We start from the raw sequence: 27,484 nt of genomic DNA on the forward strand, positions 1-27,484 counted from the left end.
CATGTTCTTACAGACTTGAAGGCTGTTTTATCGGTAAAGTAGAACTGTCAGGCTCCAGAATCAAAAGGTACTTTAGAGTCCTTTATGCATCGTGAGGCTATGTCTCAATGTCTGGAGGAGCCCCTCTGTGCTGGGCAACACTTTGCTTTATAGGATTCCTGGCACAATTTTATTAGAAAAATAAAAGTCCCATTAAGAAAAGCTTGAAAACTATGTATGGATCCACTCAAACCTTAAAGTTGAGAAGAGGGCTGGACTCATCTGAGTTCACACAGCAGGCATCAATGGCAGAGCAAAGGTAGGTTGGCTTCCTCCAAAAGGAGAATTAAAAGTGGAAATGTGCATAACTATGGGTCTGACACTGTGTAGACTAGGGGAGAGAAGAAGTCTATGAAACAGTAAAAAAGCACTATTGTCTGCCCTTTTCCAGTCACTCAAAACCCTTTGTGCATGGACAGTCTTCCTTTATGGATAAACTGTGTCCCAAATATCATACAGTGAATTGTCACTTTAGCAGGTATATCACGTAGAGTAGTAAATTAGTAGTTGTAAGGTCCAATTATGATAAGATTCAGACTAATTTAAATAATAATTTATTTTTTAAAAATTTCATAAAAATATGGGATTTATTTGAAGAGGAAAACATGCTTTCTGTGTCACCAGAATAAAACATTCACACTTTCTACCAGCTTTAAAAATTGGAGTGTTTAGGAAAAAGCTCTCTGTCTAACCAGAACTTGGTCTTACTTTAGCTCACTGTCCTGAAAACGATCTGGCTATGAGCTAACCCATTGTATTCAGACAAAAGGGAACCTGACTCGATAGACATTGATGACTGAAACCTTGCCTGGATTAGGACCACATCTCAGAACACGAATCCCTATCTCACAGTGCTGCAGATACATCTCTGACAGGAGATGAAAGCCTACAGAATTAAAACCAATCAGAGCACTGGCGTCTCCATCCCCGGTAGGGGCATATGCTATTGGACCGGTTTCTGAACCGGAAGGAACCACCCATTTCTCCACTGAAACTCTCATTATTCAGGTCTTAATTTTGAGATCACTAACTGCCATTCCAGCTCACAAAAGTCAAGTAAGGGACTACAGGATTTCTTCATAGTTTTGAACTTGATTCCTGGAAACATTTGAATAATGTTAGGGACTTTTCAAATTGCTATCATTAATTACATTTTTACAGTTTCAATAAAATTATTCTTTGGAAAGAAACACTATGTATGTAAGGACCAATTCATTCTAAAGCTATATAAAGTAAGATATAAAGAGAAAGACGTGAGAAACAGTAATATTTACATATTTTAATATGCTTTTGTATTAATATTCAATATTTTTCCATGAATTGACTACTTAGAAACATTTTATAATCACATTCTAGATAAGTTTCATCTTCCTGCTTCTTATTCTCCATTGGCTTAAGTTTTCATTTCCCATGTTCCATGAGATTTAAGTTTTACATTTCATTTCTCTATTCCAGTTTCAAAACCAAACTTATGAACAAATTAGTTTGTTCAAAAAACAAAACAAAACAAGACAAAAAAATCCTTCAAAGCCAGGCTGCTTTGGGGAACTAGGCAAGAGCCTGTTTTAAATATTAGGGATTATTTCCAAGTAAAATGGATCATGTTGGACATTCTTTTTGTTGCAAGCATTGATTGAAGAGAACATAGATTAATTTGCAAAGCTCGCCGGAGAGAGCTGCCAATTGAAATCTCATTGTTGAAGTGAGACTTAAAAAAATTGAGCTTGATTCCAGAATTGAAAGGAGCTGAATTCCGATCTTTGTCAAGTTTGAGTGAATACAAAAGGGAATTCAGCAGCGAATGCTACACACCCCAACTCAACTGCAGTTATTTAAGAGGATAGCCTCGGACAGGAAATGTTCTCTGTTGAAAATAACTTGTGACTTACTGGAAGACTTCATCTTTAGACCTCACAGGACAATGATCAGATTCCTGTCCTGTGAGACAACCCTTCCCCTGCCCCCGCCCCAGAATGGTGGCATTTATTGCGCCGAAAGGCCACTGCCATGACTCTGCTTTACATTCCCCAAGAAGGGCAAAGATTCATAGTTTTATATGATGAATCTTAAAATCATTCAAAAAATATTCATAGGATAACAAGGTGAATAGAATTTCATTTATAAAGCTAATTTCTTCCTTCCCCAGAGATGGAAATGATAAGTTTAAAATTCTCCTTTTGAATCGAAACAGGGAACTATCTTTTTTTCCTCTAAGGTCCTTACTCTCATTTTTGTTTTGATTCTTGTGAGTAAAGAGGAAATGGGGTATTCCTGGTTGCTGGATGAGAAGGGCCCCTCTGCTCTGAGCAATTGTGCAAAAGTATTAACCAGTTCAGCTACAGAAAGTCTCGAAACTTTAAAAATCATGTTGGCTTGAATCTGATGGTTTAACAATCTCCACATTTGCTAAACTGCAGAGAAGGGGAGTGGGGTCAGGTAAAATTTCACCATCCTCTGCACTCTTGGATATAATTTAATATACTTAAACTTTAAATATGAATTGCTTTTCCTTTTTTACACAAGTTATAAAAATAAGAGGCCCTGTTTACACAGTTTGCATTTTTATGAAATTTGCAGTTTGAAAAAAAAGCTTTTTAAAAAGTGGTAATTAATGCTTCTCTTTGAATATGCTGTAACTTTAGAATCTTTTTTTCTGAAATAGTTTCTGAATTTAACCCACTAAACTGAAGCTAGAAGTTTTCTTTAGCACTAGAGGAAAACATAGTAAGGAGTGAAGAAAAGTAATTTTTTTTCTTCTGATTCCATTTAAGGTTCTTGATGTGTGGCACCCCCTTTATGAGAACTATCAACATTATATTTAATTTTTATATATTGACAAAATGCACTCTATCTCTGTAAGCATTGTGCCATTCAACAGTACTACTATTAAATTTACATACCACAATTTAAATTACATCCGTTTCAGGAATGGAAAATACTAAAACTCAAGTGTCTAAGTGCCTTACTGGAATGAAGGTACAGTTTACAAATACAATAATTACAATTTAAAACCATTAACAATATTACACCTAGAAGTAAATACTGTAGAACTGATCATCATAGTACTGTGTGTGGGAAATCACTGCTGAAAGCCAGGACCTTCCAGTAGGTAGAACAACCTCAGTACAGACAGAGGCTTGTTTTCATTAAACCAGATTAAATCCCATCTCTCATACAACAGTTCTCCAGGACATGGATCTTCCAAATCCTTGCATGAGATTTTATTAGTTATCTGCCAAGTATTTTCCTGCAAAACAAAATCACAGGTCAAAATGTCATCCATAAGCTCAATGCTCTATTCTATTCCTCCTGCCCTACCCCTCAGTACCAAACACTGCATGTTTGGGGTGCTATACTCCTATGAAGTGGTGAGGTTTTCAGGGTTCTTAGTGCCCCACATTCATAGTCAGCATTTCTGTTTTTCTAGACAATTTGCTGAACATTCTTGGATTCTGCCCAGGTGGGTCAGGGATTTGTCCTTGAATATGAAAAACTGTTCATATTTATTTTTGACTTAGTTCATTCAAGAGTGAAAGGGATATAATTAATAATTACATCAGAATAGCAAGTGTAAAAGCCAGGACTCAGCGGAAGAGGAAGGAGGGAGTAGTAACATGTTTGCATCGTATGTGGAAGGCTCTGGGTTTACCCCAGCAAGCCATTGACAAAGCAATCACCTTATTATCAGGGAGGCCAGGCTCTCCATCAAGACTCTATTATTTGTGCCACACTCAATTCCTGGGCAAACAGTGTATATCTGAAGACTAGATATTTTATTTTCTCCTCCACTTCTCTCTTATTCTTTCTTTCATTGAGTGAGAGTATATATGTGAGTATCTCTACCTTGGCAGATGTGTGGGAGTTAGAGACAACTTGTAGGAGTTGTTCTCTTCTTCCATCTTCTGGTTCCAAGGAGTCCAATTCAGGTTATCAGGATCAGTGTAAGTACCTCCACCTCATCCATTGATCCACCTCACCAGCTCAAAACTACACATAACTCTTATTTTTTTAAATATCATTGTATGTGTATACATGATGTGTATGTGTGTGTGTGTGTGTGTGTGTGTGTGTGTGTGTGTGTGTGTGTGAGAGAGAGAGAGAGAGAGAGAGAGAGAGAGAGAGAGAGAGAGAGAGAGAGAATGATGTAGCATGTGTGTGGAGGTCAGAGGACAACTGTGTTCCAAGTTTGTTCTTTCTTTTCACCTCTAAGTGGATTCGGGGGACTCAATCCTGGTTGTCAGGCTTATGTGGCAGGTGCCTTTGATCTGCTGAGTCGTCTGGCCACAGATAGGTTAAAGGTTGCTTTTGAAGTCCAAAAGCAGATCTTCCTAGCTCTCAGCTTGGCCTGACAATCCTAAAATTCAGAAAGTCCAGTTGTTGAACAAAAACCTTCCAAGGAATCTAATGCTCCCATGCCTTAGGCTCTTTCTCCTGCTTTAAAAAAAATACGTTTTCAGGTAGGAGAGAAAGTCAAACCCAAGTGTTTCAATCTTGTTCGGCAACACGGCAGCAGGACTTATCCCACTGGCTTCAATATACAGATCAACCATATGGGGATGATGGCTCAGCCAGCCATAAGAAACAGGCCCCGCATATGCAGTCAGAGCCTATCCACTTGGGTTGCCAGTTCATTTGTGCTTCATTCAAATATTGGTTTGCTTTCTAATGGGACATGGGGATAGGAATGAGGAAGCAGAAGATGAGAAACCACACTTGGTTCCTGCGTGAGGAAGGGTAGCAACATTATTTCTGCCAATGAAGCCTAAGCTACCCATTTACCTGCAGCAAATCTCTTTTTGATGAGTGAAAACCGGTACCCTGCTCCAACAAGCTCAATGTCACAGCCAGACAGTGTGCTTCCTTCACTTGTGAATTGCACAACCAATGGGGAGGGTTTGCTTGGGCCGTCAGATAACTGAAATCTTGCCAGTAAAGAACCTACGCCTGTAAAAGAAGAGCATTATTGCAAGATGGCAGTCAGCAGTGCCATTTTGCACATAAATTTGAAGTTGCATTTGAGATCAACTGTGCAAAACTGTCCAGCCTAGAGAGCAGCATATTCTTCAGTTACAAAATGATGGTGGGTAAAAGCATCCTTGAGTGCTATGAGTGACTGGTTGAAATATGTCAGGAGAGTGGTCCTTTAAAATTTGCACACGCCCGAGGGCTACTTCCTTCTCAACTGTTGATTAACATCAGAGGGGAAAAAAAAAAGATATCTATCTACATTGGTTCTGACACTGGATGGACATATACCTCCTGAAGGGCTCATCTCTGCCACAAGGATGGTCCATGTATGGTGAGGTCTTGGTGGAACACCAAAAGAGGAAGGTCCACTAAAAGCCACTTGCTTTTACGGACGTTAATAACTAAACAAATGTTCTGCTTGTTTCTAGGGTTACATGGATTTGGGTTCATAGTTGGCTGATATAGGTTATCAAGCAGGTTATCTCAGATATAAGCCTGTGATTACATTACCTCCATTTTCTGACTTCTGGGAGATATCAGGAATTTTCCATAATATTCTTTGCTGCTCAGCATTCCTAAAAGTAAAACAAAGGGCTTTTTCACATACTGAGGATTTGTCTAATAGATGCCACATTTCCAGATAGTGTTAAGTAAAATAAAGTGGGTTCAAAACTTTTAGCTCTTCCTAACTATTTATGTCTCCTACATGCATTAATGTCTTCCCTTTTCCTTATTCTAACCAGCTACAGCAATGTGAGGTAAACAGTTAGAGAATGACACCGTGTTTAGAACACATCTACCCAGAAAATAGATGCGAAGTATTTGTTAATCACTTAGTTTAGGTAATTTCCATTGCAGTCACTGGCTAACTCACATTAATTTTACAGAAGGATTCTTTATTTTGCTGTTACTAGTGGAAAAACTGATTTCCCCCTCCCCAGTCAGGCTTGCTGAGGTCTCTTCCCACAGTAAACCCTGGTGCTAAAACTCTGCAGTCCCTTAACCAGAAGGAGCCCTTTTATGGGGCAGAGAGGAAATGAGAAGTTGTTTTACCAAACTGCTGGAGGAAGCACAGCCTGGAGCTTGGTTACTCCTCCATCTATGGGGACCAGGAACTGCACATTGTTAAGGGCCACTGCAGTGGTCATGGCATCCGTGTTGTACTTATAATCTATGCGAAGGTCAGTGCTTGCAGGCTCACATCGCCAGTTCACTGCCAAGTTCAGAGGTGTGGACTGAATGCCCTGGGCAGACACCTTGCCAAAGGACAGGAGAGAGAAGGTATAAGTCTCAACTGTTAATACAAAATCAAACCAGAGGCTGTGATTAGCTCTCTGAGGAGCAGATGGAAAGTGGGGGAGAGTTGGGGGGCGGAGCAGGAGGAAAAGAGGGAGGGGGAGCTGGGATTGGAATGTAAAAAATAAATTAGCAAAAAAGTAAATAAATAAAACAACAAAAAAGTTTCATTAGCATAATCATTGAATTATTTCTTAGCAAAAGTTTCTTTAGAACTATTTCATGAGGCTATTACACTAGAAAAAAATCCAGGTTATTTATACCCAACCACTTAAAAGTATTAGAACACTTGTGCTCTTACCATGATTATGCTGATCTAACTTATTAACAATTTATATTTAAATATAGATTGTTATTATTTGTATGTGTGTATGTGTTGGCCTGTGTGAATTTATGTACAGCACAAGAGCCAGCAGAGCCAGAAGATGGCCTCTGAACTGAGGTTATGGGCCACCATGGAGTTGTGAGCACATTGTGGGGGCTGGGAACTGAAGCCATGCCTTCTGCAAGGGCAATAAGTGCTTTCAACGGCATGTAACCTCTGATGTGATTTTTCCAGCATAATTAAGTGTGCATGTGTGTTTTCAACTTCATTTTTGGGGCATGTTTCTATAATTCAAAAATAAAACACCTCACTTTGTATTTATGGATGTATGATTAATATTCTCCTCACTAGTCCCCACATGATCCTTTAAGGCTTCAGTTTTTTTTTATAACCACAGCACTTCCATAATATTAAAGAAATGTTACTTTTATGCAACAGTAGGCACTTTAGAATGCGAATTTGTAACATGAAACAAGATAACCCTGACCATACAATAGGCTTACCTGGTATTTGAGCATGTCCACATTATAATATGTAGCCTGGGGTTTTTGTTCAGAGACTTTCTTTAGGTGAGTCATCAAATTTGGCATGTTTACCCAGAATTCCTTGGTATTGGCATCGTTTTGTGTATTATCACTATTAAGATCGAAAGAAAATCAGTGACTGAACAGCATCTCATTGACACCTCATCTGCACAAGAAGCATCTCAGCAGATGGTCTCTGATTTCTCCATCGCCTATGACAATCAGGACATGAGAGCATCCCCAGGGTGGTTTTAGCACAGTGCAGTTTGGTGTGGTGTCCTGTAAGCCATCCAGTTCCCACAGGGAGGCTCTGCTCTGCTGCCAAATATTCCTGTCAGCTCCTATCTATTAGTTCAGCAGAATGACCACTGGGAGCTTTGAAGCGGTAACTATTTCCTCATCCATAATAGCTCTCCCTACTCTATCTCAGTTCTGCCTAATCAGCCAATGCAATTAAGGGCAAGAAATCTGAATTCCCTTTGAACTGACGTAACATAGTAATTTTCAGAAATGAACCAGTTAAAAGACTTGGGGGTGCACCCTTGTAATCCTAACTTTGAGTAGGTGGGGGCAAGAGGATCACAAGTTCAAGGCCAGCCTCTCCTACACAGTGAGAGCTTATACTGAAAACAAAACAAAACAAAAACATAAAGACCTGGTCTAACTGAGTAGGATGTAGCTAACACCATCATGCTCCTTTGTCACTCCTTAGGGTTTTGTCCAAGAGCATCTAAATAAAAACCTGGATTCACAAAAAGACAGTCTTGGAGTTTATGGGGATAGTCACAGTTACAGTAGGACAGTAGAGTCTTGGCTTTCCAAAAACCTTAGCATTCCAGATAGCTGGTGCTCAGTAGCCTGTTTAATGACCACTTGCCTGATCTACACTGCAGCTGCTTCTTCATTCATGATGAAGGACCAGCTGGTCCCATGGTGCTGGATGGTGCTAGCTCATGGGGACTGGATGACAAATGAACAAATAGATCGGAGATCTTTAATGAAAAGGAGGGGGACTTTCCAGGAGAATGACAAGGGGACATAATTTACTTTGGGGATGGTCGATGGGGCTGAAAATGACAGGGGATGGACCGGGAGACAGAGGAGCTGAGAGGAAGTGGGAGCCATTGGAAGAAGGGGAGGGTAGTATTAGAAGATGGGGAAGTCAACACACCAAGCCATGATGTGGGACAGGACTTCACTCATTTTTGATAGGGGGGCACTAATGAGAACAGACACAAAGATTTTGGTGGATGCTCAAAGCCAATTGCAACAAGCTGAGATTATGGGACATGTGTCATGTGATGCCACTGATCAGCTGTGAGCAAAGAGCAATATCCTAAAGGTCACTGGCTGTAAAAATGTATCAAAGCAGGGCCAGATTGGAGTCAGGGAAGGAAACAATTGTCAATGCCACAGTCGGGGACATGATGTTGGTATTAACTCAAGGAAAGATGCTGAAGAGGAAGAATGTGGGTGCTTTACAGAGAGACTTCTAGGTAGAGTATCCACACTTTATGATGGAGAGGAAGCTGTCAAGAATGGTTCCTTTTGTGACGTGCACCACAAACCAGTACACACATGCACATGCCTAATAAAGGCATTATTTCAGGTTTGAAATGAGACAGTGTGCACATTCAGGAACAAATCCATATGATCCTCCCTGGTGTGATACCTGCCAACAATAACCATTATAGTAAAATCATATGTTTCACAGGAAAGGTTTTCAAATTTACATGGAAGAATAGCCCACACTTCCAATATTATTTCATTTAAAAGGATGAAAGGTTTTCTATTGTTGGGTTCATTGCCTACTGTTCTTCTCAACTGTTTATTAGTAACAAGTGAAACAGGCACTGTACATTGTCAGTGTTTCCTTAAATGCTTCTTTAACCCCTTTAGAAGCTGGCCACTAGAACACACAGATGCATACACAGCTATGCATTCACATAGCGCCACACACAGAAAACTTGGTAACAAACACACATCCAGCTGTCTGGGTGTTGAATGTACTCCGTGCACATTTGCATTGCGATGAATCAGCCACAGTACCATTCTTGCAACGGAGTACTCCTTACTCAGACACAGGGTGCCAAGCCAATCATCTCTTTAAGATTGAATGAAGAATCATATTTACCAGCAGAGAAGTTGGGGGTTCGGCAGGACGTGCTCTAACCTGCTGGAATTTATCACCCGAAAAGTCAGAGCAGCTGGGGATGGGTTGTTGGCAAAGTGTCTGGTGATGCCAGCAGGGAAGGACAATACCATTTCTCCTGTAATCTTAACAATGCATCTGGAATACCAAACACATGAGAGGAAAGAGCAGAAACAGGGTCAGTATGCTGGGATGCAAAACAGTGGTGGAGCAGAAAGGGTTTGAATGACAATGCAACACACCCAGAGTTAAAGACAAGCGGTTACAATCATGTTCCCAACCACCAAGTCATTTCTAGCTTACCTGAGAATTTGAGAACTGATATTATTTTTTAAAAAGAGCCTTAATTGTAAGAAAATATAAAGTATGTTTCTGTAACGGGTGGCAATTTCAAAAACTAGAAATTTGAATTCATCTTTTTGACTATCTGCTTTGGGGAGTAACATACACTTCTCTACTAAAAAATAATAAAGAAAAAAAATGGCCCAAAACGTAGTGTAATCAGTGTCTTTTATATACTCCAAGGTGAAGTTCTCATGTCCTACTTTATTAGTTCTTTAGTCCATTATTTTGTCTATTTTGTCACAATTAAATTAGCCATGGAAATGAAAACATGGTAAGATGATAGTTCAGAAGGAAGAATAGTCATTCTAAAAGGCTTCATGGAGGTATGAAGATGATAAAGTATAGTTACTTATGATGTAAAATTCCACACATTTGAATGATATAAAATCAATACATAACCAATATCTACGTTTCCATTGTCCCCAAACATTTCTTACTGCCCATCTGTTATCCCTTAGGCCCAGTTTTACAGTTCTTGATCCTAGGTTCCTTCTATGTGCTTTTATCATTCTACATTGTTTTGCACTTTCTATAATATAATCTAATAGATATGTGCTTGGAGGTCAGGTGAAACTTTGTTCCCTAGAGGAATTATCTTCAGATTTGTCCATGTAGTTCTGTGCACAAGTAGTTCATTTGTTTTCTTTTGCTGAATGGATATATCATTTTTTTTTAAAAAAATAAGTCAATTCACCAATTGAAGAACATTAGAGTTCTTTACCATTTTCATCTGTTACAAAGGTGTTACAATGTAGGCAGAGGTCTTTCCTGAGTGGGCGTGGCTCTAACTTTTCTTGTGAGGTATGAGGGATCACTGGGTCCTGTGTTGGGGATACCTTTAACTTTTAATGACATAGCCCAACTGCCTTTATTTCTTTCTTTGCCCCACCCCTCTTCTCTGTGTGTTTTGTTCTTCTTCTTTCTTCCCCTCCTTCCTCCCCTCTTTTCTTTCTTTTTTTCTCCCCAAGTGTTTTCTAAAATGGAAAATACAGCTGTGTGTGAGTATCTCGGCATTTCCACATCTCACTAACATTGTGCAGAACTATCTGAGATCTCATTTTAGGTTGACTTTGAAGAATGTCTAAGACTCATAAGATCTTTTAAAAAGTTTAATTAATCAATTATTAATATTGTGAGTGTGTTTACCCTTGAGTGCTCATACTATGGAGCAAGCACACGTGTGAGGTCAGAGGACAACTTGCAGAGTTGGTTGTGTCCTTTCACCACTCGGTTTTCTGGGAGATGGAGCTCAGATGATCAGATTTGGCAAAGGTGCCTTTACTCCTGTGAGCCATCCCTCTAGCCCCCGACTTTGTCCTTTTTCAAAGTAATTTCAGAATAGGTCCAAGAACAATACAGGATCACAACATCAATTTCAGCATTAACTCAATTTATAAACTTTCAATCCCAACCCACTCTCTTCTACCTGCCCTGGGGACTTTGATCTAAAAAAAAAAAAAATTCTTTGCTTACAGTATCAGGTAAAGTTTTGTCAGTAGAGGGAGCTGAAGAGACAGTGTAAGGAGTTCACTTAATAGTCTCCATACCCACTAAATGAAAATTTGAAATTATTGTATTTTTAGATTGCTAAGTTCCATGTCTGTTTGATGTGGTTTTCTTCCTTTAGGAAAATATTTTTGAGCTGAATGATTATTCCTATTAGCATTTGATGTGAATGTCAATGTGTGACATTATGAAAACTTAAAATAATGTGAAATGGAATTAGAAATCAAATTTCAAATAAAGCCTGGGGCATGTAAATACTCACAAATGAAGCATTTACAAAGAACGAAAAAATTTCCAAGTCAAGTGGCATCTGACTTACACATTGGGCCTTCCCTCTTGTCACAGGCAACAATGAGTTCTTTAGCTGGGCTACAGAATCTGCAGCCAGTTCTAGTAGAGCTGTGTGACTCTGAGTTAGGGGAAGGCATAAGAAAGACATCGATTCCATGCGACTGTACTGCTCTGTTGACACTAAGCAAACAGTCTTTTTGTGAACATGGTCTGTGTGCAGAAGCTTGAGCTGCTTAATTAGTCAACCTCCTTGGGCTTATATACCATGAAAATCTTTCCCCGCCACACCACTCAGCTCAAATGACCCTTTCAGAAGCCTTCTCTATTGTCCTCATCATTTAGCTGCCTTACTTCACCCTTTTCTAGGTTGGACATATGGACAGATTTTTTCTTTTAGAAAATTGTGTCAAAATATTAAAGCCTTCTTGTCTTTCACTGCATCATATTTACACCCTTTCCATCAGACATTGGATTACTTTCACGTACAAGTATCAGTTCCCATCCTAGATGTCTCCACCTATGTACCTCCTGTCTAGTCCAATGGTTGGTGCAGAGTAACCTTCTGTAGAACTTAGATGAGAGAGTCATTTTGAGTCATTTATCAACTATAACTTGAGCACCTTGAGCCTTGTTTTGGTGCTGAAGATGCAACAATGGAGAAAAGAGTCAAAATCCAGCTGTTGGAGCTTCCATTCCAATGGATGGGGAGAGCAGACAATGAACAACAGGATAAAAAGTATGTGTGAGGTGTTGGAGAGGGCAGTGGAGAAGGAGGAAGTGAAGCAGGGAGATTGGCGAGGGTGGAGGGGGAGGGGTGCTCCTTTCTACAGGCTGGATCAGAAGTTCTGTTTGATAAATTTGTTGGAGAACCAAAGTGACGGGCAAGCTGCTGAGATACATGGATAAAAGCTTCACTAAAGGGAGAGAGAGAGAGAGAGAGAGAGAGAGAGAGAGAGAGAGAGAGAGAGAGAGGGGTGGGGTGGGACTGAGTTGGAGGTGGGATGGGACATAGAAGAGAAACAGCTATAGGCTTACATGTCTTAAGTGGAGAGAATTGAAGAGGGGTGCAGACAAGAGAGGAGGGAGAAAGCCAGACTAGATCAGAGAGGGGGCAACCGAGTGTGGCTAGAAGCCCTCCAGCAACACAGCCCAGAGCACCTAGAACCTCACAGATCCCTGGGGAGTGTTTCTCCTGTGAACAGATGAGATTTTGGAGGGGTCAAAGTGAGTGAATGAATGAAAGCCAGTTAGGAAGCAAGCAGAAAAGGACCGCTTGTGTGAGTCTCCTGTGATTTCCCACCATAGTGTACGTGTTCTCGACACATTCCTATTAATTTTTTTAAAGTAAATATGCTTCTATTTTTCTCAGTTCTTGTCATCCTAAGTGTTTAAGGCATTGATCAGCCAGTGGTGAGTGGTTCTAACTCACACAGCAGGCGGTTGTACACATTCTTTATTCTAACAAGTCTACAGGATAACACGTATGTAGTAAGTGTTTATCAGCTTAAGCTGAAAGTGTTTATGTGCTCCATATGAGCCTCTCTCTTCTCCCCCCCCCCGTACCCTCTTTTTCTCTCATGTCCTGCCTCTCTGGATCAACCCCAAGCTACAGTGTTTGTTTCTCTATATTATTATGGACCTAGAATAAAACCTAGTTGTTATTGAAAGAGCCATGCCAGTGAGCAGGAATGAAAGACCAGGTGACTGGGTAGGATGCTTTGGGGCTGGAGTTACTAATTCTATTGGTTCTCCAGGGTAGTATTAGTAGAGAAAGACTTTCTGAAACAGTGTTTCTGAAGGGGAAAGAGGACTCATACTTCGTCATGTGAATTCCCACCTAAAGTGTGTTGCTCTAATTATGTTTAGTTCTCACTGCTTAGTAGGATCTGTAATACATAAGCACACCTGTTATGTCCCATTCCTCTTGGCCTAGATTGTTAGGTTTCTAAGTCCCGTTCTTATGAGTGGAAAAAAGAACTAAGAGCAGTCCATCCCTCACTTAGGTTTCCTTTTATTTATTGATGGAACGCAGGCCTAGAATTAAACCAACGATACATTTGACAATAGTGTGGTGCGGGTGTCTGGTGTGCAGGGTGGATTAATAGTTCCTGCCAGTGGTTTGGAGTCAGGATTCACTTTGTTACTGAGTGTTGAAAGCTGTATATCACTCTGTGAAAAAAATGCACACATAAGATGTGGTTCCCAAGACACATGGGAGTGGGCCTAGGCCCTATCCCAAAGGATAGGACAGACTCTGAAGACACCCTATGGAAGGCCTCACTCTCCCTGGGGAGCAGAAAGGGTATGGGATAGGTAGGGTTTTAGTTGAGGGGGATGGTAGGGGAGGAGGGGAGGGAGAAGGAACTGGGATTGACATGTAAAACAATCTTGTTTCTAATTCAAATAAAAAAAAAAAAGACGTGGTTCGTGTCTTTAAAGCCACCCATGGGAGGTAGAGGCAGGCAGATCTCTATGAGTTCAAACCCAGCCTGCTCTACATAGCCAGGTCCAGACAGCCAGGGCTACACAGTGAGACTATCTTAAAGAAAAGAAAAGAAAAGAAAAGAAGAGAAAAGAAAAGAAAATGTAAGGTAATATAATTTCAGAGAATTTGTGGAATTTATGGATCTGATCCACTTCTCTATAAACTCTTTCTCAGAAGGTAGGGTGGTTATGTTTAGTATCTACCCTCCTCCCCCACAACTACATAGGACAGGGCTTCAAGGGTACAGGGGCCTTATCCCAGGCTTACTTGCTTGGGTCTGCTCCTTTGAAGTAGGCGTTGACAGTTTCTGTGAATGCTGCTGCAACTGGGAGGGTGTCCTGGGCCCCCATAGTTAGAGGGCTGGGTCCCCTGGAAGAACCTGTAGGAGATGAAATGCTTCCATTTATTTGGGGCTTACATAAAAGGCACGAATACATGGAACTAGCACTCACTAAAGGACTGGGGAAGTGGGGGCGGTCTTTAAAAAAAAAAAAAAACAAACGTGATTACACAGTAGCTGTGTGTTCAATGAAAGCACAAGTATTTAAAGAAAATATTTGGCTGGTTTATAGACAAACACACTTGACATCGATTCATTGACTATGGAAGAAAATTCAAGCAAAGAACTAAGTCACAGGGGTTTATAAACGTTCTGCATAAAGCATGAGGCAGTATTTGCATGACAGTTTGTGTAGCAGGTGGTTAGTAGAGAGAAGTATTACTTTCCTATTTCCCACTAGAGCATTCCACCCAATCAAGTGCTCAGCTTGAAAAGCAGCATTCCTTCATTTGGAAGAGATAGTCATATGGTGTTACATAGCTCACGGCTCTTTTCTGCATTATTTCCATTTTCAAAAGCACAGTTACTCTTAGGTTCAACAAGGTCAAGATCCTTCCCTAAAACAAATGCTACCAAAATATACATGTTGACTTGGCAAAGACAAAAGAATACACTGCTTACACTGTTGACTCCATCAGTATCTTTGTGTTCATTGAACACCTGCTGTGTGCCAGGAGAGGCAATACAAGCCTCCCTCCCTCGAGGTCCTTCACCCCACCTTCCCCTGAGCCTGTGGGATAGGCAGGGAGAGGCACATTTTACAGAAGAGGAAACTGAAGTTTAAAGGGCCTTTCCCAAGACAATACAGTTATTCAAGCAGTAAAATAAGAATCCAGATCTAGATTTGCTTTCCTGAAAAGCTTGTATTTTTATCACCACACTGTGTGGATTGTCTGCAAGAAAGATTTAACTACAAAGATCTGCTGCAACGTCAAGCATAAAGTTTAGTTGCTGCGCATGGTAGTGAACATGGTGTCTGTCACATGCTCGATGCTTCACTCTTTCTACCAAACAAGATGTTTATTCCTTTTCTCTTCTGGACTATGCTACCTGCACTGATGTAATCCCATCCTTTATATGTCTTCCTCCTCAACATAACCTTTCTTGCTTATTCTAGTTCACGACACTCCCCCACCTCCAGTTTTTTCCTATCTTCATTCAGCTCTTAATATCTTGTACTTGGTAGTAGGTCATCCATTTTTTTAAATTTTATTTATTTATATTTTATGTATGAGTGCTCTACATGTACACCTGTATGCCAGAAGAGGGCTTCAGATCCTATTATAGATGGTTGTGAGCCACCATGTGAATGCTGGGAATTGAACTCAGGACCCCTGGAAGAGCAGATAGTGTTCTTAACCACTGAGCCATTTCTCTAGCCCCATCCCCTAGATCTGCAATTTAACAAATATTTGTCAGTATCATGTATCATGCCCTAGTGTAGATATTGTTAAACATGATGAGTTACACATAGTCTTTGTTTTCTGGAGTTCAGTGTGCAATTATCGATATTCTCATACTCAACAGCATCACCACCATCACCATTACCATTCACACCAGTACAGACCTCTGTCACCATTCATTTACTTCCCATTTACTATGTGCCTTATGTAAGTAATAAGCATAATATTCATTGGCAGACCATCTCTGTGTTACAGGTATTGTTTCCAGCCTGCAGAAGCACTGCCGGGAGATGGTGGAACATATAGGACATGGGGTCACATGGAAGAAATCTAAGTCCTTGGCAATATGCTCTTAAAGGAGATATGGAGACTCGAACTCTTTTCCGTATAACTCTTTGTTCTCTGGTCACTACAAAGCAAACATGTCTCCTCTATTACACACTCATTTCTGACATGATATAGTATGCCACCACAGGCCTAGAGCACAGGGTCAAGGAATTGTGACTCCAAATAAACCTTTCTTCCTTTTAAGATGATTATCTGTTTTAAAAGTTTATTTATTTTTATTTCATGTGCATTGGTGTTTTGCCTGCATGTATATCTGTATGAGGGTGTCAGATCCCTGGAACAGGACTTACAGACATTTGTGAGCTGGGTCTTCTGGAAGAGCAATCAGTGGCTTTAACCACTGGCCATCTCTCCAGCCCCATGTTGAATTTCGAAAACATTTTGTCACAATAACAGTAAACCAATTAACACAGGATGGATATTCAAAGAATTTCTACAACTTGCTCAGTCTTGCCTAGCTGATATGCAAAAATTTTAAGATTGATGCTGAAGTAAGTGTGAATACAAAATTTAGGTTCTGAGGACTATATTATTTTGTTTCTTGAGTGGATAATTATTTGGTCATTTGGGGCAAGAAAACAATTGATGTCAACTGGAGTGTGCACATCTTGGACCATGGGGTTGCCAAGTTTTAAAGGAAGAAATTAGGGATGAGCTACTTGTGCAGCCCACACTTCCACAAACAGGACCAAGATTACACCAGCTCTTCCTTAAGAACATGTGCCATCACCCACTCTTAGGCTGAAGAAAGGTGATGTTTACACACATTTACAAATAATGCAGTAGGAATAGGCAGAAGAAATGATTTTATAATACTATTTCCTCATTAATTCAAACATTTATAGAGTAATTAATATATTCTGGAGGACAATGACTTCCCTAGCTGATGGTAACAAGTGGGCCAGAGAGGAGAGTGGGCTGGGTTGTTACTATTATAGCAAGATCATGGTTCCCATGTGATTGGAACTTGGGAAAAATCTACAACCAAATAGAGCAATTAAACAAGTGCTTTAACCAAACTCAATGAATGGTTAGGAATTAAGTGATGAAGCATTTTATACAAATATTTTGGGAAACTTTATACATGAAAATGAGCACTAAAATAATTCTTTTGAGACTCTATATGAAAACTCTGGATATTTTTCAGAACAAAATGCACATATATAATATTTATATAATCTGAAGTAGGGGTATTGATTTCTTGAGGTTTTTGGGGTTCATGGAACTGAGATTAAAACAGTTCCCTAGAAAATAAGAGTCCTATGAGCTATCGGAGATGGGGGGGGTGTTCCACATTTAGATCATGTTAACTATATGTGTGTATAATTTAATGAGGGAGACAATAATGTGTAGGAGGAAATTTGTCTTAAACATGTGTGTGGTGTATCTGCATGCCAGTGTGTGTGTGTGTGTGTGTGTGTGTGTGTGTGTGTGTGTGTGTGTGTGTCTTGTTTGTGAATGTTGAGTTCAGAGATTGACATTACCATGTTTTCTTTAGTCACTTTTCTGCCTCATTTTCTGAGACAGGGTTTTTTCACTCAACCTGGAGCTCACTGTTTTGACTGAATTATCTGGGCACCAAGCCCCCAGGATCTACCTGCCTCCACCATCTGTATTGGAGTTATGGAGGCATCCAGAGCCATGCCTTGCTTTTACCTGGGCACCGAGGACCAAATTCAGGTTCATAAACATATATAAACAAGCACCCACTGAGCTCTCTCTCTCTCTCTCTCTCTCTCCAGCCCTAGGACACACCTTAAAAAGAAAATAAAATTGATGAGAAATACAGATGTTTGTAGATAAAGAGAATATTATGGGCACTAGATTTTTCAAAACTGCAAAACATTTTAATAGACATGATATTTTTTTTTGTGAATAACGTGGTGCAATTTAGGTCATTAATGAAGGTGAACTGACAATTCCATGAGTCATACTATGCATGAGCATGAATCAGCAGTTAATGTTTCCTGAAAATGAACTCTCTACTGAGAGGCCCGGAGCTCTGTGCACAGACTAGGCTTTTATTGTCAGAATTATTAGGGGAGGTGATGGTGATGGAGGTGGTAGAGTGCAGAGATTAGAAGAGGCATTCAGCCATGACACTGGGTGGTGGCTGGGAGAGTGCGGGTTGGTAGTGGGTGAATGGGAGTTGGCATCCAGCCTGGGGTTGCTTCTTTCTCTGATACTTGTCTACACTATTTGTGGCGGTAATGATCCAATCATAACCATTTTGTAGGGGTAATCGGAGGATTTAAAAAAAGTCTATCTTTTAGAGTAGTGCTTGGTCCATAACAGCATCAAATTATCTATTTTTATGATGATTATTGCAATGAAGACAATATGAAGGTAATATGAAAAGGATAGGCTTTTTGGTGTGCTCAAGAAATTTTTTTTTAAGTTTGGGATATTGAGTTGGAAGTTCTGAGGAAAAACAGCAAAACTAAATATGAAATTCCCATATATTAAGATTGACAAATGGCCAGACAATCTGGACATGACGGTGCATGCCTAAAACACTAGCATCCAGGAGGCTGACACAAAAGAAAGACAAGTTGTGGGCAGCCTGGCTACATACTGAGCCTGTCTCAAAATTCAAAACAAAAACAGTGAAACAAATTAACAGTCGTGGTATTGGAAAAACAAACTAGCTCAGCAGATGAATATGTGTAAAAATAAAACTAACTGAGGGATTTAATCATTTGACTTTCTGTGACTGGATTCTGAAGATCTCAGGTAGTTTGGGTTATATCAATGCATAGTGTTAGAAATGATGGCTTTACTGCCTTTTGTCTAGAGAGTGCTTTGTGGTATAGCTCATGAGAGAGCATCGGACACTTCAGCAGTTAGGACAAACTCTAGGATGTGATGATGGAAGACTCTAATTTAGCTCTCTCTCTTTCTGTCCCCTGACTCCTCCCACTGTCCCCTACCCTTTTCTGACTTTGCTGTGTCTACCTCTTGAATGCTGTAATCATCCCTGTGGATTTGATCAATAAGGCCATGAAAACAGAAGAAATACATAAGATAAATATTTACAGAGAACCCTTTTACCTTAAAAGATGTACAGTGTACAATTCTAATTCCCTCATAGGCTTGTACTTTACAACTAATGATAATTTTGTATCTTACTTTATATTTTACATATTTTTTGTCATCATAATTTGGTCCATATATAATTTCTAACGGCCATTTACTACCCTAAAATCCTTTTCCAAACATTAGGTCATTTCTAGGTGGTAATCTAAATATATCTGCATATTAATTGATCTTCTCCTTTTGCACTATTTCCTGAAGATTAAAAAAATATTCTTACAGAGTTATACAACCAAACTAAATGAAGATCATTTTTAATTGTGAAGAGAGCCAGGGTATATCACATGGAGGCTTGTCATACGTGAATGCTTCTGTACCCCCTGTAAAACCTCAGGGTCTTTGTTTAGAAAGCTACTGATTAAAAACTAGGATAATGTTAAAGATGGTGAGAGAGTCAAAGCACGGCATGAGAGAATGAAGAAGAGCTCTAAAACTTTAAAAAATATCTGAAATGGTATTGTTTTATGACTCAAGGGGTCAGACTTTTTAAGGCCAAAAATCTGCAAGAAAGTATTGTTGTGACCACAGAGAAGTCAGCTTGGGGGTGGGGCAGACAGTGACCCTCAGCTCTCTGTTCTATAGTATTAGGTAGTTGTAGATATTTAAGGTTGTTACCATGAGAATAACTTTCTAACAGAGAACAGATGCTCTGAAAATAGTGTCCCTTTATTGGATGGTTGAGTGTCTCTGTCATACATACAGAGACTCTGATGTGTATGAGATAATGGTGGGGACACAGATATGTAAATACAAGACACAAACAAATAAAAACTAAATATTAATGCATGCTGTAAGAGCATACAGATGAGGTCCATTGCAAAATGCCTAGTTTACTGTAAGATGAACTTCCAAGTGATCACAGAATTAACAGAGGAAGGCTGGGCTCCACAGTCATAGCCATCAGGGTGTGAAGTCTTGGTTTCCGATAGGGACAAGGTATTTGATTTCTCTGGCACTCAGTTTCTTCATCTTCAAAACAACATTATTAAAAATAGCATACTAACAGCTTGTACTAACCATTAGAGGCAGTATTTTTGAAGCTCTTAATGTGGTACACAATTGAAGAGCATTGTGCTTTTGCTGCCATGGTGAACATTGGTTAAGATTATAGAAGAGGTTCAGTCTTTGCACTAGAATAGACTTTTAGGTAGAAAACAAAGGGAGGTTTGGAGGTTTCTGTACAAGGGGAATTTGCAGATTCGTTTCATCCTTCAACTGGTTTTATTTTGACTGTATGCACACATGTTTAGCTTGGCATCTATCAGTAGGTTTAAGTTGCTTGATGTAGTATTTGTATGACAATAGGCTTTAAAAGTTGTTTGAATTTGCATGCTTGTTTTATCAAAATGAACAGACAAATAATTTGAACAATCAAGACCCTTTCATTCAAATGTGAGGGCCTGAAATGATTAGGTGTTGTGCTGGGGACTGAGAGATACATGGGAATTCATGAGGCATGGCCCTTCCTTCCTTTGGGGAACTTACAGTAAAGGAGAATGTAATAGTAACTAAAATTGCAAAGAAGCAATGCATGGTATTAGAGAAGCATTTAGTACTATAATCATTACATTGCTGTTGGCTCACAAGGTACATGAAATAGTTATTATTGTAGCTCTTACATGTGCCCTTCAAAAACTTCCAATTCCAAATGCCAACATAAATGTATGCTTTGTTATGTATAAATTTACTGCTCCCATACCCTCAATTGCCCCCCCCTTGCCTCCATCTCCACCCATGAAAGGGTAGGTCTCCCATGAGTAATAACAAAATATGAATTATCAAGTTGCAGTAAGACTAAGGCTGGGCAAGGCAACCCAGTATGAGGAGTAGGGTCCCAAAAGCCAGTAAAAGAGTTGGAGATGGCCCCAATTCCTACTTTTAGGAGTCTCACAAGAGCAATGGGCTTTTTGGTAACATACAATGGGCAATATTGCTCTGGGCTAAGTCCTGAGGGGTGAAGGATAAGTAGCAGATGCAGACTCTGAAGACCCTATGGTATAAGTCAAGCCTGGGAAAGGAGACATACTTCACAAACCACACTACAGTGCCCCTTTAAAATAAAAAGCTAATTTAAACTTGGTCATAAAATGTGATAGTTTTTTTTTTTAATCAAGTATCAAAGGAAAGTTAAAAATGAAGATTTTTTTCTTTTTTTCTTTTTTTGGTTTTTCGAGACAGGGTTTCTCTGTGTAGCTTTGGAGCCTATCCTGGCACTCGCCCTGGAGACCAGGCTGGTCTCGAACTCACAGAGATCCACCTGCTTCTGCCTCCTGAGTGCTGGGATTAAAATGAAGATTTTTCACTAAGTTATTTAATGGCATTTCTTGCCTCCATTTGGAGTGGTTTATGAACACCAGGGTGGATAGGGAAAGACATGCCAAGGCCTGTATAGGAGGAACCACATCTGTGTTCTGATGTGAGTTGCATTTTCTTCTAAAAATGGTAGGCTTGGCCTGGTTACTTTCTGTTTACTTTTTAAGTTGCTGTTCCCCTATTCTTTGTTTTTTTTTTTTTTTTTTTTTTTCGAGACAGGGTTTCTCTGTGGCTTTGGAGGCTGTCCTGGAACTCACTCTGTAGACCAGGCTGGTCTCGAACTCACAGAGATCCACCTGCCTCTACCTCCCAAGTGCTGGGATTAAAGGCTTGCGCCACCAACACCCGGTTCCCCTACTCTTTGAAAAGAAAATATGATACTGGGTACATCTTTTTTTGTAAAGAGGTATTTTTGCCGGAGGTGGGGGGAAGGTTAGATTTATAGTATGCATGTATTGATGTAGTCACTAAATGTAGCCACTTTAAAGGCTGTTGTGAGGTGTACAGAGCTATTTATTGTATATTCAATTTGGTTAAAATTTACATAATATTTCCCTCAGTATCAAAAACATACTTCTGGAAACATTTTAACAAAATACATCTTGTAATTGATAGCAAAAGAATAGCGGGACCTTTCCACGGAACAATTACCGATACTAGTTTTGCCTGTAAGTGGGGATGTGATCAGAGATGGAAGTTACCAGCTTCTCTCATAGTTTCTTCAGTTGAGTTACTAAAATTCATTTCCCTTCATGTGTCTGACTGAATTTTACTACATTGAAACTTTATTTCCCTTGAAAATGCTTGGAGAAGAAGAAAAAAAATGTTCTACTTTGATGTAGTAAGGATGTGAAAAATTAATTTATGCAGAAGACTAGTTCATTATGTGGATTTAAATCCCATAATTTTGAAAGCTAAGAAATAGACTGACTGATACACATTATGGAATAATACTAAGATGTTACAATACTAACTTTCAAAAACTTCTGGCTGGTTTTCAGGGAAGTTGTTTGCTTTGCAGAAACTTAGAAATAAACTTGGAAAAATGAATGCAGACAAAATCCTGGAGTTTTAATGTATGGTAAAATTAAGCTATCTATATTTACAAAAGTATACAAAGTCAAGATGATGAATATGTTTAACAAAACCAAATCACTGCATTAATAACAAATTGCAGATGCCAGTCACGATTCTGATATCTGAAGCTTAGGTTTGCTTTCTGATGGGTATATGGAAGACAGTGGCTTGGATATTGTCTGCCATCTTCGGTTAGTAAACAAGTACATGCCTATATTTAAGCTTATTTTGCATCTTACAATCTGTTGAACCAGTGGAGCATGTTCCATTAGATGGCTTTGTGGGGTCAAATAAATGCAGCACTGGTGTGTGTGTGTGTGTGTGTGTGTGTGTGTGTGTGTGTGTGTGTGTGTGTGTGTGTGTGTGTGTGTGTGTGTGTGTGTGTGTGTGTGTGTGTGTGTACAGAAGGGTGTTTTTCTTCAAGAGTTTCCAACAACATTTAAAAAAAATTTATCTGTATCAATCTGAAAAGTGTGATTTTCGGGTCAAATTTTTAGTTTGTGCTTTTTGATATCTTTTAATTTTAGAAGTAAAGTGTTTAAGTCAATACAATGATCACAAGAAAAGGCAAACTGTAAGCTATTTTCAAGTGCTTTGTAATGGCCCAGAGGATATGTTAAAAGAAGAGGGCTAAGAGTTGTGCAGTATTTGATAACATAAGCAAGCCATGGATGCACAGAGTCATTCACATGGGTCAGAACTGAAGTGTAGCAAAATGATAATGTGGCTGTGGTTATTGGATTGCAGATTATTTTATTTTTCATGTGTTTGCTTCTCTAAATTTTTTATGACATCCATGAGAAATAGTAAAAACACACTGGGAATTATTTGGGAATTTTACACTGAGGTTTTACATTTATAATTTTTATTTCTTGCAGTTCAAAAAACGGATGCTGGCAATTTTGAGCACTGTTGAAAGTTAATTTCCTATTGGAGCTGACGAATGTGAAAGGAGAAGGAGAATGAGAGCTGCCTGGAACTGATGGACTTCCTGAAAGTCTGTTTGAATGGCCAGTTTCATTGGCAATAAGTTGTAAGTTAATTCAAGAAAAGCAAAGTCTATGCATAGGAGGAACCGTTACTAGTAGCTATTTTTTCTGGCCCCTCAACAACACAGCTTCACCAGAACATCCTTTGAAGATGCCCCCTGCCCTGCTCCCTGTGAGTTATCAGAGGTGTTTTTCAAGGTTCTCCCTGACCCCTTAGGGGAAACAAAAGCTTGTTATCATGCTGAACAGCAGACGAAGAAACATAACTGTGAAGACACACAGTATCTGTATAACTATTGCCTGGCAACAAGAAAAACAGCCCTGTTCCTTCGGTGTCATGTGTCCTGGTGACTCCTAAGCAGAACAGCAGGAGAGGAAAACAATTCTACCCCATGCCCCATCTGTGCAGAAGTGACTGCCACATGCATGATGACAGACTCGATGAAATCGTAACAGCGTTGACTTAAAAATGCTTTGTGCCAAAGAAATCTTGGACTTGATGAAGCAATTAGTGCACATGCCTAGTGGTTATCATTATCTTTCCCACATTTTCAAATGTCTACGTTGATAATTAGTATAAGGATAATTACATTGGTGTTTTACTTTACTTTCTGTAAAGACCTTTCATAACCAACAGTCTGAAGTTAGTTTAGAGGTAATGCTAATTAAATATATCTGAAGACCAGATACATGACAGGATTTGAAAAGGGAGATTCTCCCATGTCTCATCTCTTTATATCACTAGTATACCTTCTCCACATATTTATATCACTTCTCCTTTCTAGAGTAAATGGAGGTTCATAAAAAAGGTTTTTCTCCCTCTTTGTAGTGCTGTGTGCCTCATACATGCTAGGCATTCAGTCAGTCAACTGCTGAGCCAAACCTTGCCCCACTGAAAAGACTATTTTGTTATAGAAATATGCAACTTTAAACCTTAAACTGTGGCCAGTCCTTCCTAAAAGACTCATAGCAAAAATAAAATCTATTATTGGCCCAGCATTTTCTGAAGCAGGCTCAGGTCCACTGAAGAATGAAGTGGTTTCCTCCTATTTCTCACCCCTCATTTTCTTTTGGGGAGGTTTGTAATTATTTGTCAAATCTTCTAAAAGCCATGATTTACAAAATAACAAGATGCAAACAGTTTTCTTGCATGTCTCCCCATGTCTCCCAATAGCTTTAACACAGGAGCACACCACCAGCTAGATAATTTCTCAAGTCAGTTTTAAGGACTGGTTCTGGTGGAGGTGGATGCAGAGGGAGGTGACATTATGGGCCCAATCACCTTACTTCACAAGCAACAAAGGAAAAAGTGCTTGTTGTCGATGGGAAGGGAAGCCAGGCAGCAACTCAGAACAGAACATGTTGTGGGATGATTTATGTAGAAGACTGAAATGCTAGGAACTTCTTAAGAGCAAGCAAGGTTGACACTAAGACAGCCATGTCACAAGTCAGGGACAAATGATATTGGACAGTGATAGTAAAAGCCAGTATTTACTGAATGCTTTGCATCCACAGTGAACCCATGGCTGGGCTTTTATCCTGACCACAGTGTCATAAGAAAGGTGCTATTATTATTCAGTTTCCAGGAATGCAAGGCTTAGGTTATATCACATAGTGCTGAGGCTGTAGCTCCAACCCTGAAGGGTTATTACAGATCCTAACACACAGTACACACACACAGTACATACATACACACACACACACACACACACACACACACACACACACACACACAGTACACACACCCTTTCCACTTCTTTCTTACATATGTAATTGTATATAGGCACATGTAAATGTATAGTTCTGAGTACACTGATAGAAATTAATGGGATTTTCCTTTCCAACTTACAGTTACAGTAGCATCTACATATGGCATATGACCACATACCAGAAACAATAGTTTTCAAAGATGACTAGCTAGATTTAAGTCACTCATATTTCCTCCATTGTCCTCTTAAGTTAGTGAAGGAAATAGGCTAGGACACCTCCAAAATCACTCTATCTCCTTAATAACAATATTTTCTACATGTTAGTGTCACTGTCCATTTGATATCTGACTTCTGTGTGCTTCAAAGGCAGGGACATGTTTTTTTTTTTTTTTTTTTTTTAAATAACTGGTGTGTCCCAGTAGCTCTCACAGTACCTGTGCACATAGCAGGCACTTGGGAAATAATCACTGACTGAATGAGGACCGTTGTAATCATGTTGACGACAAATGCAAAGGCCAGAAGCCATGTTCTACAAACATGATCATTGTTTTCCCTACTAGATGCTTCCCTATTCCAGTTATAAAACATGATAAATCTTATCTATAGACATCCATAATTAATTTTGAGAACCTACACAAAACATTTAAGAGAATCCTGACTCCTTCCACAGGTCTAATTGTGAACAAGCTAGAGGAGTTGACATGCTGACTCGAGCTTAAGGAGTATGTTAGTCAAACTCTGTAATATTGACAACCTGTTAGGACAGCCAAGTCCTTCAATACGACTTGTATATCCTTAAGATTATTATGGGATAGGTAGGGAACTTATTATTGTTATTATTTTGCTCAAGAGTTCCTGCTACATGAAAAGAAAAATGAAGAAATAAACAATTTAATATTCAATTATTTTGAAAGTTTCTGTGAGTCAGTTCACTTTTATTTGATGTAGGCCAACAAATATAAACATTCCTTCAGTTCTATGCACAACGTGGAGTTTCCCTGTGTGAGTGAAGGGAGAAAAAGCAGAAATAAAGTAAGATTATAAAACAGAAAAGGATACACACCCAAGAGAGTGCTGAAGGTGTTGATGAGCAGCAGGTAGGAAGAGAAAGAAACAGCCCATAATTCCCATGTTAACTTGTATTTGCAGTAAACAGTCATGAAGAAGCTGGTGTTTATTTCCTTTCTAGTGGTCAGGTTATTCACTTAGAATGTCACTGCATTCATCTGACAGACATCACCACAGGTATGGATGTCACTGTGTTCATCCGACTGACATCGCCACAGGTATGAACGTCAAACAGCAGAAAAGACAACAAGGCATCTAGGACATTTAATAGTGTCTACAAAAACATAGCTGTTGAATGGCCCATTCAAAATTAATCACTGATTAAAAAAATAAACAAAAACACAATGGAGCAACTTCTATTTGGCTGCCGAGTGCAGGCATACCCCAAGGCTAAACCTTCCTGTCTATGGATGCAGTCTTTCACTCTTAGTAGACTGCCCAGGTGGGTTATTTTTTTTTTTTTGGGGGGGGTGTTTGAGACAGATTTTCTCTGTGTAGCTTTGGAACCTATCCTGGAACTCACTCTGTAGACCAGGCTAGCCTCGAACTCACAGAGATCCCTCTGCCTCTGCCTCCCTAGTGCTGAGATTAAAGAAAGGTGTGTGCCACCACTGCCTGTCTTGCTCCCAGTTTTACAGTCCATTTCCTCTTGGATGCTGCACAGGAACCTCAGTCTTTCTTCCTGATCATATCACCGCTGGAGATTTCTTCCTACTGATTAACGACAGACTTCTCTCTGAATCTCCCATCCAAGCACTAAACAGGCCAGACCCTGCTTAGCTTCTGAGAACAAACGAGACTGTGCAGGGCCAGGGGTGTGGCTGTCAATGGCTCCTTATGTTTGAAGGTGGAGTCAGCCTTCTCTCTGTGCCCCATACTATTAGGTACAGAACGTTGTTGCTTAAAGGTGTTTTTGAGATCTTGATAGTAGTATCAGGTCAGTCCATTCCTGTTTCCTGGACTGTCTACCTAGCTTCTTCTGATTCTAAGTCTAAATATCAAAGATGCTCAGACCACCCTGCCCCCAAAAAGTTCTTAAAATTCACCATGCACAGGGATTGTACTTTGAATTCCTCCTCTAGGCATGCGAAGCACTTTAGAATATGGTCTTGATTTACTTGGCGCATCTCTAACATTCCTCAGTTGCCCAGGGTTTATCATCGCTGAGTATATGCAAAGTGTTCCTTATCCCACCTCTGTTCAAGTTACTCTT

At 39.6% G+C, this 27,484-nt stretch overlaps 1 protein-coding gene across 22 annotated transcripts in view; it reads right to left on the minus strand.

The window, feature by feature from the left end:
- Positions 1-577: 577 nt before the first annotated feature.
- Positions 578-27,484, minus strand: part of Sgip1 (SH3GL interacting endocytic adaptor 1) — a 185,795-nt gene continuing 158,888 nt past the window's right edge. For all 22 annotated transcript variants that reach the window (XM_035439747.1, XM_035439748.1, XM_027402305.2 and 19 more), the window contains 7 exons: positions 14,199-14,310; positions 9,287-9,442; positions 7,132-7,264; positions 6,061-6,263; positions 5,518-5,582; positions 4,819-4,983; positions 578-3,286 (listed from right to left, as the gene is read on the minus strand). In XM_035439747.1, the coding sequence (XP_035295638.1) occupies positions 3,264-3,286; positions 4,819-4,983; positions 5,518-5,582; positions 6,061-6,263; positions 7,132-7,264; positions 9,287-9,442; positions 14,199-14,310 (857 nt within the window). In that variant the 3' untranslated portion in view covers positions 578-3,263. The remainder of the gene's footprint in view (positions 3,287-4,818; positions 4,984-5,517; positions 5,583-6,060; positions 6,264-7,131; positions 7,265-9,286; positions 9,443-14,198; positions 14,311-27,484) is intronic.

Source organism: Cricetulus griseus, chromosome 2, assembly GCF_003668045.3.
Source record: "Cricetulus griseus strain 17A/GY chromosome 2, alternate assembly CriGri-PICRH-1.0, whole genome shotgun sequence".
Classification (NCBI taxonomy): domain Eukaryota; kingdom Metazoa; phylum Chordata; class Mammalia; order Rodentia; family Cricetidae; genus Cricetulus; species Cricetulus griseus.